The 15,149-nt window shown below is 39.4% G+C and overlaps 1 protein-coding gene across 5 annotated transcripts in view; it reads left to right on the top strand.

Moving 5' to 3' along the window:
- Positions 1–2,130: 2,130 nt before the first annotated feature.
- The window catches only part of U2SURP (U2 snRNP associated SURP domain containing), a gene marked incomplete at its 5' end in the record, with an annotated part of 44,828 nt that continues 31,809 nt past the window's right edge, over positions 2,131–15,149 (top strand). For 2 of the 5 annotated variants that reach the window (XM_080934264.1, XM_080934263.1), the window contains 4 exons: positions 2,131–2,175; positions 8,411–8,455; positions 9,952–10,083; positions 14,682–14,780. In XM_080934264.1, coding sequence (XP_080790390.1) covers positions 2,131–2,175; positions 8,411–8,455; positions 9,952–10,083; positions 14,682–14,780 — 321 coding nt within the window. The remainder of the gene's footprint in view (positions 2,176–8,410; positions 8,456–9,951; positions 10,084–14,681; positions 14,781–15,149) is intronic. The other 3 variants (XM_080934267.1, XM_080934266.1, XM_080934265.1) reach the window with 2 other exon arrangements.

Raw genomic sequence — 15,149 nt, 5'->3', positions numbered from 1 at the left:
TTTACTCACTGAGCTACACTGTCAGCCTGGAACAATCACATTCAAGGTCACTTCCAAAATAAGAAGATTCCACAACCATTCTTTTAAAATTTATTTTTATTTATGTGTTTGACCATGCCTGTCAGAGCTTCTGTAGAATTACAGGTGGTTGGGAGCCACTTAAACAAGGGTGCTGGTATCTAAATTGCAGTCCTCTGGGTGGGGGTGGGGTTTAGGGGGAGGAGACCTCACAGGTATACAGTGGAACATGCCATTCTTTGAGTTCTTAATCAGGCTCCACATTCAAAGGAAAGTTTGCTTGAGGTCAGCCTGGAATCAGGCCAGAAAATGGAAAGGCACCCTAGGTAAAAGCAGTTGAAGGTAAGCCTTATGGAGTGTGTCAGTACAACCTATTATGCAGGTCACCATAAACCAACAAGATGGCCAGGTGTAGGGAGGGGATGGGAATAAGTTCACATAGGATGCTCAGGTAACTGGTGTGGTCATGAGTTAGAATTTCATCCTCAGGATGCAATATGTTCTAAGGAAAGCTCTGGCATAAACACAGGATAGCTCTCATGATCTGTTGCCAACTCATTATTGGAATCCTACTTTTTTTTAATGTGTAAAAGCCTTCACAACGCCGACTTACAGAGACTGTACAGTGTAAAATTTGGGAATAAGGAGAGTAACCCTGTGTATACTTGATGCTGAAGAAAGAGTAGGGGAGGGAACCGAAAGGAATCATGAACTGAGAGGAGTGGGGTGAAGAGACGGAGTCACAGAAACAAGTATGTTTACCATACCGAAGTTGAAGTTTATTTTTTGGTTGGTGGGGGTATAGTGAACGGATGTGGAGGGATCAGGGAAGCATTTAGACCAGGAGGCTACATTGCTGAACTCTCTAAAAAGGTCAATAAATACTGCAGCAGGCGCTGAGGTATAATAAACAAGCAAGGAGGCAGAAGTAGAAACCATAATAACAGGAAGCCAACGAATTTATTCCCATTCTCAAATCCTGTTACACTTCTCCAATTCTTACCCTCTTCTCTCAGACTGACCCTCATCTGTAATTGAAATCTAGGTGGTGGCACACTTTAAATCCCAGCACTTGGAAGGCAGATCTCCGAGTCTGAGGCCTGCCTGGTCTACTGCTCATGACAGCTGGGGTTGCTATGCGGAGAAACCCTGTCTGGAAAAACCAAAACCAAACCATCTCCCGTCCCAGCTCCCCTCCAATAAACAAAAAGCTGAGGTATGGTGACCCAAGACTAATCTCCACGACTCGAGACAGAAGAACCAGGATTTCAAAGACACCTTCTGCTACAAAACTTTTTCGACCATGCTTCAAAAGAAACAGGCACTAGCAGCAAGAAACCTCGGAGGGAAAAAGGCACTTACTGAGCCAACCTCATTTTGATCCCCGGATCCCACCAACTACTTCAAGTTGTCCCTTCATTTCCACACTTGCTAGGGCGTGCCCGCACTGCACAACAACAATAAACAACACACAAATGCTCGAATCAGAACAGCGTCTATATTACGATGCCCCCATTCCCCAGTCTCTGCAGGTACCATGTTCAGACGTCCTAAACAGTTTTTCTCCAATTACCCTGGTTTTTCTAAACTTTGCACTCACTGCTCACCATTTTTTAACGTGAGCAGATTGCAAATTTGCCTTCCCACCAAGGTCTGCTCCCGAGGGACAGTGACGCAAACAAGTGTCTCGACCGTCTGACTTATTCGCTGAGCTGAGACGCTCGGCTCACGTGGCTACTGCAGGTCTTTTAAAAGAGCAGCTTCCTTTCCCTCTCAGGAAGTAGAACCCGCTCGCATGTAACGGCGGTTGGCTCCGGGAAGAAAATGACCGGACTATCTGTTGGCCTTGAAAGTCGGGTCAAGGAGAGTCCCTAAATTCCGCAGGCACGTGACGTGACTAGACGCAGCAAACCACCGGAAGACGAGAGGGGTGGGCGGGGCGCACGAAGCGACTTGACGCGGAAGTCACGCGACCCGGCGCCTCTGAGGTCTCTATTTCGGCATTCGGCTACTCGGCCTGGCAGGCTTCTGGCGCGCTCCGCTGATATCTGTTCTTTCGGTGCTCGACTCACCCGCGCTGCTGCCTCCGCTGAAGGAGGAGCAAAGCTCAAGATGGCCGACAAAACGCCAGGAGGATCTCAGAAGGCCAGTTCAAAGGTAGTTTCTTAGAGATCTCCGTCAGTCAGTGGGTCTTTCACAGTGGTCAGAGGCCTACAGAAATCTGTGGCCTTCGAGAGCTTGCTGGGGTTGAGGGGCTAAGGCCTGTTCGCCACAGAGGGCCTGGCACCGCTGCACCAAGGTGCGCAGGTTGAGAGGCCTGAGAGCGCGCGTCCGTCCCGGCTGGGATTCAGCCCCACACTAGCGTGCTTCCTGGCGAGCGGGGCTTGCCCCTCGTTTGGCGTTGGGGTCAGACCAGCGATTCAGAGAGTGGTCCGGCGTCCTTGTGTCGCAGCTTCCTGCTCTCGGAGGCCGCGGGCTAGCGTCTGGGAGAGGCGGGAAGGTTCCCGGTCTTAAGTGTCTGTTTCTTCCCCTCATCCCCCTTCTTTATTTTGGATCTCACTCGCTGCTGGCCTTACTCAGTTTCTCTCATTACCTTCCAGAAAATTAGCCTGGACGGTTGCAAGTGTGTGGGAGAGACCCGCCAATGGAGGACCTGGGGTTGGGACATGCGGAGAGAGCCGCTCTCTGAGCCTCTCTGGATTAGTGCCACACTTCACATGTGGCTTTCCCCTCACTTCCCAGGAAGTGAAAAGTGAACATCACTTGAGTGCTGCAGACTCAGTGTCTCTATCAGTATGTGGGGTTTCCACTGGAAAGGAAAACTGGAAATTGCTCAGACTCATATGCCTTGCATATGAGTTTACAGGGAGCCCTGTGCATTCCTTGAGAAACCATTGAGCTGTGAAACTAGTTCAGCGTTAGTAAGGCTGTGTTAACAATTGGTATTAGTTACCATTTTGGCCCCCGAGTTTAATCCTATTCATTTAGTAGTATTTTGCTTTGAGAGTCTCATCCCCATCTCGGTAGTAAAGATGCTAACACTTGGATAACACTTAAAGAGTCTAGGGACTTAAAAGTGTAGGATTAGCTGCTTGCATTTATTGTTTGGTTTGAGAAACAAGCCAAACTTGCCCTCTTTCTAATAAAGCTGACTTTTATTTATTTACTTTAAAAATTTTGCTATTTTGTTGAATGATTGCCCCATATTTACTTTGCAAGTAGTAATGGCCTTACTAAACATTCTTTAGTTAGGTGAGCCAGTTTAGTTTAGTTAGGGGGCCAGTTCTTCTGGTTGTGCTTACCCCAGACCTTTACTGTAAGTCAGTTTCCTTTTTCTCCAGTAGATTCCTCGCTTTTCTGGGGTAGAAGGTGAATGAAGGGGTACCTCATGCTGCCATTCCAACTTACAGACCCAAAAACTGCTGCCCACACTCACAATTACTGTCTTTTTCTTCTCAAAGCATTAAGTATTCCCTACTTGAGGCCTGGATAGATTGAAAACTTTCTAAGTATGTGTTCAGACTTCCTTCCAAAAGAATACTTCTCAGGACTCTGAATGTGTAGTTTTTGAGTATTAAGTAACTTGTTGGATTTTTCCATTAAAACTTTTGTCAGTTTGAGTTTTGCCAGGATTTTTCCATGTAATGGAAAATGTTTTAATGGAGTGGCAAGGTTATAGGCTTTGAAAACAAACATGATGTTTGGATTCAAATCCTGATTTGGTAATTAAGTATATTCGTGATAATATTAAGGCAGATTGCCTGATCTCTTGAGCCTCAGGTTTTCTCATTTTATTACAAGAAAAAATTTTATAGGGCTTATATAAAGATTGAGTTACTGTCTGTAAATATATAGTAAATCTTCAGTTTCTAAGTCTGCATATATATTATTGCATACGAGGTTTTTGAGACAGGGCCTCTTGTAGCCCAAGCTGGCTTGAACTTGTGTTATAACCTTTGGTATCCTGAGCCTCCTTGCATTTTCCTTACAGGCATATGTCAACTGTTTCCAGCTTCCCTTTCTTTTTTAAAGAACTAGAAAGCACTGACTTAGATTATTAAGCCATTGATTGTCATAATGACTGTTCAAATTGCTGTTTTTTTAAAAAAATTAATTTTGAATGTAAGTCTAGACATTGTTAGATTATAAGATCATTTTGGCCTTAGTACAGTATTTGGAATTTCCAAGGTTGATTTTTTTTTCTCCGTTAAGAATGGGAATCTACCTTGTATTCTGTGTTATACATCAAGTGAGTAGAGACTTCTGCTTCATGCTCTTTTTAAGGTAGTTACATTTTCATCAATATGGGTAGAGGTATTTATTAGTCATTTCTACACATTGAAGAGCATATTAACTGTGCAGGTTACAGGGGCTTTGCCATTGATGGTAGTGAAGCCTCTATCTTTTACAAAAGTGTGCGCTCGTCTGTGTGCTTACGTGCACCCTCATGCTGCAGTGCATGCGTGAGAGTCAGAGGATAACATTGTGGGTTTCTGAGGATCAAACGCAAGTCTTCAGGCTGTGTGGCATTTGTCTGCATTCTCTGAATCATGTTCATGGCCCCATTAGTATTTCTTAATTACAAAATACATAAAACACCAGAGTTCTTTTTAGCTTTCAAATTAATTTCATGATGTACACAGTGTATGTAGTTGTTCTTATTAAGGGGACTTGATACGGGTTGCCCTCCCACATTCCCTTTTATTTTACGTAATTGTTTTATATTTTTCATTTTTAATATCTCCCGGTAGACACTGAGCATGTATCTTGGAGATAAAATTTCCTACGCATTTTTTTCCTATTATTGCTAAAATATTGCATGGCTTCAAGAGGGGTTTTGGAGCCATGTTGTAGCTTTGTTTCAGAGCAGAGAGACAAAACCTATGGTTGTTAACCTGAGATATTGCTAAACATAAAATGCTCATACAAGTAAGGATTTGAAGACAATGATTATATTTCACTGTGTAGCGGCAGTACCTGTTTCCTTTTTAAAAAAATGTATTTTATTTATTGTGTGTGGATCTGCCAGGTTAGAGGACCGCTTGAAGGAGTTGGTTCTTTTCTTCTATTGTTTGGGTCCTTGAGATCATCCGTTGTCAAGGATTGTCAGGCTTGGCATCAGTTACCTTTACCTGGTAACCCATTTTGCCTGCTCCAGTACCTTTTTCTTTTTTTAAATCATCTTTTGTGTAACACTTTCTGTGGAGATGTGAACAGATGTCTTATTCTAGGTAGGGAACTGACAGGAAGATACCAGCAGAGTTCAGCTTGGTGACCCAGTGTGTTTTATTGGGTTTACTTACAGGAGCATGGAATAGAGGTTCTTTATAGGAACAGAAACGATTTCAAAACAGCTGCTTGCAGTTGATCTTCTCTTCTGGGTAGATTAGCTGGTCTATTTCAGTTGGCCTAGTCCTCACTACTTTGTAAGGGTATCTGGTTAGTTTCAGGGACTTCCTGAAGCTTTTAGATTGTTTATTTTCTAAGTGTCTCTGCAGGATGGAAAGTTCACCTCCATATTGGAATATTCTGTGTCTTAAGATTTGCTCTCCAACGTGGATGCTTACCTTGGAGAGAATTGCTGTACAGCACCATCACAAGTTGTCTTATAGAGGAAAATGAATGAAACAGGAATTTACTGAATCTTTGAGGATGTAGAACCTAATTGACAGACTGAGTACTAGCAAAAAAAATAGTAATGCTTAAAAATAATAAAATTCGTATCTATTTAAAGCTTGAAATTCCTATTTATTTCCTGTATGTGTGTGTGTGTGTGTGTGTGTGTGTGTGTGTTTAACGTGGAGATTTAAGTGTGAAAATAGTTTACCAGCTTGAAACTGACCCTTTAATATGTCATGATTGCAACTTTATCTTAAAATATAAAATGGCTCGACTTATTAGTGGTTGGCTGTGTTTTGAGTGGAAGTAGGAAATATGGCACCACCTCTTCCATTTCTGAGAGACAGGATCTTACTATGTAGCCCAGGCTATCTGTGAACTCACTGTGTAGCCTGAACTGGCCTTGGACTCTTTATTCACAGTACTAGGAATACAAGCCCAAACATCATGTCTACCCTAAACTAACTCCCTCTTTTCTTCTTCTTTTTTCCTTGCTCTCTTCCTTCCATTTTTCTTAGACATGGTCTAATGGACTAGCCTCAAACTCTATGTTGGATGACTTTGAACTCCTGAACTTTAGGGATATGGAATGCTGGACAAGTACTCTACTAATGTTACATCCTTGGTCTCTGACCTTCTGTTTTCTTCTTGATTAGTATATTTGGACTTGATTTTAGATACATTTATTTTATGTATATGAGTGTTCTGAATGAATGTATTTCCATGCGTGTCTGACATCCAAGGAGTCAGAAGAAGGCATCAGTCCCTCAGAACTAGTGGTTATAAGCTAACTATGCCGTGGTTCTCTGCAAGAGCAACAAGTGCTCCTAAATCCCCCAGCTTTATTTTTTAGACTTATTTTACATATATAATGTTTTTTGCCTGTGTGTCTATATATTCACCACATGCACATTTGGTGCTTGTGGAATTCAGAAGAAAACATCAGATCCCCTGAGATTAGTTATAGACATACCATGTAGATCCTGGGAATCCTGGGTCCTCTGCAAGAGAAAGTAACAAGTATTCTAAACCATTGAACAGTTCTTACTTAATGCTGTGATCCTTTAATATAGTTCCTCATGTTGTGATGACCCCCAACCATAAAATACTTTTTCGCTACTTCATAACTGTAATTCTACTACTGGTGGGAATCCTAATGTAAATCTGTGTTGTCTGATGGTCTTCAGCTACTCCCATAAAAGGGCAGTTTGTCCCCTCTAGAGGGGTTGCAATCCGAAAACTGCTACTCTAGATACCGTTTTAGACTTGAGCCTGCAGCACTGTTTTGCTGGATTATGACTGTTGGTGTTAAAAAATATTCTCTTACTGGACTGATTTGTTTTCTTCTTTTTAAAGATTTATTTATTTATTTATTTATTTAATGTATGTGAGTACACTGTCACTGTCTTCAGACACACCAGAAGAGGGCATCAGATCCCATTACAGATGGTTCTGAGCCGCCATGTGGTTGCTGGGAATTGAACTCAGGACCTCTGGAAGAACAGTCAGTGTTCTTAACCACTGAGCCATCTCTTCAGCCCTGACTTGTTTTCTAAAAACTTATCTTTTAATTCTTTTGACTTTCCTTTCTGGAACTCTTCCCCTTGGAAAGTAAACCTGGAAAGTAAACCTTAGAAAATATAGCTACGTGCCTTAGTGGTAGGTGAATGAAGAGGTCATTCATCTACTGTTCAAATTGAAGACTTACGTTTCTCTAGCTCTTTTTAAAAGGAGCAGGAGATTGCCTCTTAAACTGTGTTGTTGTGGGAATTGATTCTAGGGTCTTGCACACACTGAGTGTACCCTCTGTTGCTGAGGTACATCTTCAACCTGGAAATAACAGTTTTGAAAGCTAATGACACTTGAGACTATTGTTGGACTTATAGCTTTGTTCCTCAACTTTTAAGAAAATTTAGAGACATCAAACATGTATTTCAGCATTTCCTATTTGATAGTATTTGGGAGTGTGAGTCAATAATTAACTACATTATACAGAATGTTTTAATGCTTTCAAGAGCTCTGTATAATGTAGTTATTATTGAAAAACATTTATTTTGTAAGTATGAGTGTTTTTCCTGCATGTATGCCTGCACCATGTGAATGGCTGGTACCCACAGGTACCCAGAAAAAGGAGTTATAGATGATTGTGGTCTGCAGTGTAGGTGTTTGGAGTTTAACTCAGGTCCTCTGAATAGTAGGCAGTGCTCTATAATCACTGAGCAGTCTCTCCAGCCCCAACATGTATGTGCTTTTTGTTGTTGTGTTAAGTTGAAACCTTGGTTTGTGGCTCGAATCTCTACTTACTAGTGAGAGGGCAGAGTGGTATGCAGTCTAGGGTGCTGCATTTTTTTGGGAGGAACTTAGGTGGCATGTTACATAGATCAATAATATTGAAACTTCTTCTTTTGCCTGACCTTGAGCTTGATGCTGAGTTAAAATTTCAAACAAGCAATTTCCTAAGTTTGAGGGAGCATGCTATGTATCAGGAGATCAAGGCCGAGCCTTTTCCGAAAGTAAGGAAATGATGCCTGCTTGTGTGGAGATTAGTATTTGTGGAATATGTTTGGAAATATGGATTGTTAATTTTAAAGAATTTATCTAGCACATTGGATCACAACTTTTTTTTTGTAAGCCTGAAAGTGTCATTGTTTAGTTTCATGAGCTGAAAAGCAGTGGCTGAAAGCTAGGGAAGATTAAACCTTGCAGCTGAAGAAGCAATGTAGAAAGAATTTTCTGGTCCTTTAAATATTTGCTTTTGTTTTGACACCTGTAGAGCCGATCATCAGATGTTCATTCATCCGGATCTTCAGATGCACATGTAAGTATAAAAGAAAGTCTTTTTCTTTATATGTATGAGTTACATGGTAAATGAATGCAGTATATGTGTGAACATTTGTGTCTTTGTGCTTTGTTTACATAAATTTCAAATTGCATTAGAAACTTGATGCATTTAATTTTTTATTTTGCTTATAAAATTCTGTGTGCATAAATGACCCCTTTCTTGCTGCTCCTTGTACCCGCCTTTTGAACTCTCTGCAAGTCAGCTAGCATAGAGTGTGCTGTCCACTTCTTTCTCATGTTCTACTATACAAAGATAAACTTGTTTGTTTTCTTAGTGGGTAACTCTTTTTGTTTAGTTTTTTGGCATTTTGAACTCTGCAATAAATATTTTCCACATGTTATAGTAATATTCAAAGTATTATATGCAGATTCCTACTACAAGTTGTTGAACATTATCAGGAGTATGTGAACTCACAATTATTTTGTAATAGGAGCTTTGGGAAATGGCTTAGTAGGTAAAGTGCTCACCACAGTACCTGTGTGAAAACTGGTCATGCTTCATTTCATCTTTGTTCTGGGATACAGAGATAGGGAGATGGATCTCTGGAGATCTCTGACCATTCAGCATCTATGACTGTTGAGACTTTGCCTAAAAAAAGTGGCAAGAGACTAAGGAAGGTAGATACTCCACACCAGCCTCTGGTCCCCAAACCCATGCACAAACAAGTTCATGTATGCTCTTCCCCCATGCCTCATGTAGGCCAAAAGAATCCCTTTTGTCCAAATGCCAAGGCATATTCACCTTCTTCATTGTATTTGCATTTTTTTCTGCTAGTGCAGAAAGTTTAAGCACATTAGCATGAATCAAGGAAGTAGCTCCAAAGTATTCTGTTAAATTCACTCCCATCTTGTACAGTAAAATATGCTAGCTTAAATATTTCAGTGGGTGAGCCTAGGTGGGGGCCATGCCTATAACCCCAGCATTTGAGAGGCTAAAGCAGAAAGATTATGGGAGCAGAAAATTGAAGTTGACTCACTACTCAAAAAAAGGGGAGGGATTTATTTTTTAATTAGGTTATAAAGTACTTAAGACTCAACTCGTGTATGGGTCTTTCATTTTCATACCCTGTGTGATGAAACATGTACATATAAGGTCTATTTCAGAGTGTGATGTTTGTTTAAGGGTGACTGATCTGAAGATGCAACTCTAGTTTATGAAATACCCTTCTTGAAAGAATACCTGACATATAAACTTGTTATCTGACTTGGGTATTTGACAGATATTTTCTTAACTGAAGGAAAGAACATGTTATTCAAGAGCAACAAATGTTTCTAGTGTGATATTTGAGCTTTCAAGGGCAAGATGGAGTTCATGAAAATGTCTTAAGGAATTTACTTATGAACTTGGTGGTGTTAATATTGTGTTTTTAGATAACAGTGACATTTGTCAGTATGTAAGATACTTTGGATTAGTTCTAGTTTTTAGTACTGTGGATGTAATATTTGAAACCAATTTTAAAACTTTATCTGAAGATGGATGCATCTGGACCCTCAGATAGTGATATGCCAAGTCGAACACGACCTAAAAGCCCAAGAAAACACAATTATAGGAATGAAAGTGCCCGTGAAAGCCTTTGTGATTCTCCTCATCAGAATCTCTCAAGAGTGAGTATTGCTAAAGATGACCAAGGACAGCTGACAGTTTTACTCTGTCCTTGATTGAATATGGTGGTTTTGTACTTGGTTCTTTTTTTTTTTTTCTTTTTTCTTTTTTGGTGGTATTTTGAGACAGGGTCTCACTATGTAGCTCTGGCTGTCCTGAACTAACTCTATAAACCAGCCTGGCCTCAAGCTCAGAGATCTGCCTGCCTCTGCCTCCCAAGTGCTAAGATTAAATGCATGTACCACCACTGCCCAGCTGTCTGAATATTTCTAATAACTCAGTAAATATGACAATAATCACTTTGCATTCAAGTGTTTATTTTTCAAAAAAATTAAACATTTAATGAAACATCTACTATGAGCTACACATTTTTCTTTCAATAAATGGGAGTTTATCATTAATAAAGTATTAATTTCAAATAGCATAAAACATGAAACAAGGTCATGCAAAGGCAGCATACATCTTTAATCCCAACACTCAAGAGGCAGGGGTAGGCATAGCTCTGTGAATTTGAGGTCAGCATGGTGTACAGAGTTAGTTCAGGACAGCCAGAGCTGCACAGAGAAGCCCTGTCTTTAAAAAACAAAACAAAACAAAAAAAAAAAACCAAGAAATATTTAGCCAATTAAGACAGTCCTTGTATCTGGTGAAATTGCTCAGAAAGATGCTGGCCATGTAACCCTAGAAACAAGTTGGATTCCTAGAGCCTATGTACAAAGTTGTCTTCTGACCTCCACACACATGCCTTGGCATGCGTGTGCATCTACCTACAACACGTGTATATATGCACAGTATAAAAAAGGATGCATTCCTAGTGCTCTGTGAGCTTATGTTTGCTCTGAAAACAAACAAGAATAGATGTGAGTCACTTGGATAAATGGAGTCCTAGAACAATCAGGAACACAGAAAGAGGTTCTCTGTGTTTGTGTGTATATTGTACACATGTGTATTCAAGTGCAAGTAGATGCCAGAGGTCAATATTGGGCATCTTTCTCAATCACTCCTCCTTGTTATTATGAACCAGCGTCCCTCACCAAATTTAGAGTTCCACTTCCGTTCTGCCAGCCCAGCTAGCCATTGGGCCTCAGATACATGGTACTGGGGTTACAGACACATTATCCATTCCCACTGACCTTTTGCATAAGTGCTGGGGATCCATGCTCAGGTCCCCATTGATACAGACATTTCACTGACTGAGTTTCAATCTCTCCAGCCGTCGAGAATTGGGTTCATTACTATAGAGCACCCCTCAAGTCTTCTAGTTTTCTAAAGTCTATGTAAAAAATAAAATTTTCTTGAGGTAGATATATGTTGGTGTACTTGTCTAGCATGTATAAGGTCCTAGGTTCAATTCCCAGCACAGTTTTAAAGTATACAACTTAAATAATTTTTCTTGTGAAGAAGTTCAGAAAATATTAAGTCATCAGCCAGCCAGCATTAAACATTGATCATACCTTTTTTTTCCTATAAAGATAGGAACTCTTAAAGTAGACCAGGATAGGTTTGATTTCACAAAGATCTGCTTCTGTCTCCAGAGTGCTAGAATTGAATACATCTTAAAAATGGCCTTTTTTAAAAAGTATTTTTAATCTCAGCAAAACTTTTAACTTTAACATAAAAGATTATATTTCTCATTTGAATAAACATTCAGTAATTTTGGGGGCCATTTCTCTTGGATATATGAACAATTTTTTTTTCTCTTTTCCTCTTCTTCTTTCTTTATTCCTTCTTTCCTTTTATTTTTCTCCCCTTTTCTCCCCATCTTGGTTTGAGAAGGGTTTTTTTTTTTTTTTTTTTTTTTTTTTTTTTTTTTTTTTCTGTAGCCCTGGCTATCTTAAAACTTGTTTTGTAAACCAGGCTGCTTTGAACTCAGATCTGCCTGCCTCTGCCTCCACCTGCTGGAATTAAAGGTGTGTGCCACCATGCTGGGCTACAAGTTTAGTTTCTTAGAATTGTGTTTTTCCTTCAAAGTAATTTTCATTTGAAGCTAATTAATTAGTTAATGATGGTCAGACATTTTTTATTTTTTGAGGGAAAGATGATTTTTAATCTGTTTGAAATTTGATTTTGGGGGCTGGAGAGATGAGATGGCTCAATGGTCAGGAGCACTTTTGCCTAGGACTGGTTTAATTTCTAGTAACCAACAGGTAACTTACAACCATCTGTAACTCCAGTTCCAGGGGATCTGATACTCTTCTGTTCTCATTGTGCACCAGGCACACACACAGTACACCTGCATATGCAGGCAAAACACTCATAAAATAGCAATTTTAAAAGAGAGGGAGAGAGAGAGAAGAAGAAGAATGGCTTGCATTATTAACTGCTTATCTTTCACAGAGGGCTTTTAATGTAACCTTCAAAATAAGTGGCCTCAGTGTTTCTCTACCATGCTATACTTCCAAAGTCTAATTTAATTTAGCACTTCATTAGCTTCTCATTTTAGTGAGGAAGAGAAAACTTTAGATTTCAGTATTTTAGGCTGTATTTAATTAACCACCCTACCTTTTACCTTTGTGAATTCTGAGTAACATGAAACAACCGAAGGCTTGTAGACTATTTAGATCAAATTTCAGAAGGAAACTGCTTCTAAATTGTATAAATAAAGGAAGGCTTCATTAAAATGTTTCTTTGGACAGGCTAGGTAGCTCAAGTTGTAAGGGCTCTTACCACCAAACCTGATGCACCCCAGTTTGCTGCTTTGACCCTCCATAGTGGCTGAAGAGAACTAGCTTTCTCAATTTCTTTGGCCTTCACACTTATGCTTTGGCACATGTGTCCTATCTCTAATCCATACACAAAAACAAACAAAAATATAATAATTCTTTTAAAATAAATGAGAATTTCACTTATATATATGCATTTTGATCAAATCCACCTTTTATTCTTCCCCTTCCAATTCCTCTTATGTACTTATCTCCCAACTTTATGTACTTTTCCTTAATTTTTAAAATTTTAATTAAAATTACATCATTATTCCCCCCTTCTTGTTCCTCTTTCTATCCCCTCCTGTGTACCACCTCCTGACTTCCTAAACTCACTGCTCTTTTGTTTATTATGGATATGTATAGTATGTATATGCATATGTGTATATATATGTATGTATGTATATATTTAAGTACAACCTGCTGAGTTGTTTTTAGTGTTGCTTGTGTATGTATGATTTCAGGGCTGACCTTTTGGTATGGTAGAACAGTTGTGGGAAAGACTAATTCCTCTCAGCGGTCTTTAGTTGCTTGGCTTCTGTCTAGAGGTAGGACCTCTGGAGATTTCCTTCTTCCACTTTTGCATGTCTGTTGGTGGTGTTATTTCAGGTCATGTTTAGGCAGCCAAATAAGGTTTCATTGGTGTCATTTCTCCTTGTCATTTCTAGGAGACAATCTCTCAGCAGACTTCCTGGTCTCTGGCTCTTAAGATCTGTTCCTTCAGTTGTGTTTTAGATCTCTTCCTCAGGCTTGAGAACACCCCAATCATTTAGTTATTCTCTGTACTTGGAACAGCTGTAGTTTTTCAGTGGTCTCTCATTGTTGCAAAGAGAAGTTTCTTTGAGGATGAGAGCTGTGCTATCAGGCAAAGGCAGCTCCCAAGCCTGGTGTGTATCATGTCCTGGCAGTGCTGTGGGGATGGCAGTGGACAGGAACAGGATGGCAGAGGGAAGAGGATTCCTACTCCGTGTTCTCTAAACCCAGTGTGTTTACTCAGTGCTACCATATAATGTTTTCTTATATAAATTGACTCACTTATCAGAAATACTTGGCATGAGAAGTGTATTGGATTTTTTGTTTTTTTAAGATTTTTGACTTCTGGAATATTTTCATACACTTGAGGTATCTTGGGCATGGGGCCTAAGACTAAACATAAAGTTCATTTCTGTCTTATGTATGTATGTATCTTACACATACAGCTCAAAGGTAATTTGTTGCATAGCATTTTACACCTGGAATTTTGACTGCAACCTATTCTTTGAGATCAGGTATAAAATGTTTCACTTGTGGTATTGTGTGTTTTAGATTTTGGATTTTCAGTAGGAATGCTTATGTGTGTTCAAAAATATTGATAAATTTTTATATATGCTGGAATCTGAATACAGAGTAGATGGTACATTCTCAACAAATCCATGAAATTATGTTTATATCAGTGGTTTTGGTAAATGAGGTGCTTCATTAAGTTATAAACATATGTGATATGATCTTAATACCTGAAATAGTAGTAGATGGTGGCTTCCTGGGAGTGGAAACGACGCCCTTCCCATTTGAAGATGTTTTCTGTCCTAGCTACTTTTGCCTACAGGTGTCTGTTTGCCCTCCTCCCTACTCCCCCCCCCCCCCCAGCCTTGGTTTTTATTTGTTATTTTAACCTTAATTTCCCTTTTAAAAAAATGGCTCTTGCCAGTAACTGACTGAGTTAGGAAATAAAAAGCATCCCTTAATTAGTGGATTTTTACATCAGAATGATACCTGATAGGCATCTAAGTTTGTAGTATGCCACCTTTTCTTGGCATTGGTACTTTCTTTAAATTAGAAACTTTTCTAAAGATGAAGTTATCAATTAAAGTATGTTAAATTTATAGGTAACATTAAAATTTGTATCTTTTTTTTAACAGCCTCTTCTAGAAAACAAGCTTAAAGCATTCAGTATTGGAAAAATGAGCACAGCAAAGCGAACTCTAAGTAAGAAAGAGCAAGAGGAACTGAAGAAAAAGGTAATGTTTGAAGTTGTCCATCTTTCCCCACAATTTCTGTGTTTTTAACCAAGTTCTTTTCTTTTTTTCCCCATTTCTGGCCACCAGAAGATTTTCTCTGCATTTCTTCTAGGATCTGTATTTCTAGGAGAATACCATTGAATTTCTAGGGTTGTTTCCTAAAATGTAATCTTCATGCAGTTTTTCATGTTATATAGTACAAAAAAATTGATTTTGTTTGAAAAACTGATCTTTTTTAAAAAATAGTTGTCAGTGAGTCATGCCAGCTTTGTATCTGGGAAAGTCTGTGTTTCATTCCCCCACACTAGATGCTTCTTTTATTGATGTATTTACCTCTTTGTTAAGGAAAGGAATACTTTCCTACTTGTT

This window comes from Micromys minutus (genome assembly GCF_963924665.1).
Source record: "Micromys minutus genome assembly, chromosome: 21".
NCBI lineage: Eukaryota > Metazoa > Chordata > Mammalia > Rodentia > Muridae > Micromys > Micromys minutus.
This window is presented reverse-complemented; position numbering and strand designations above follow the sequence as displayed.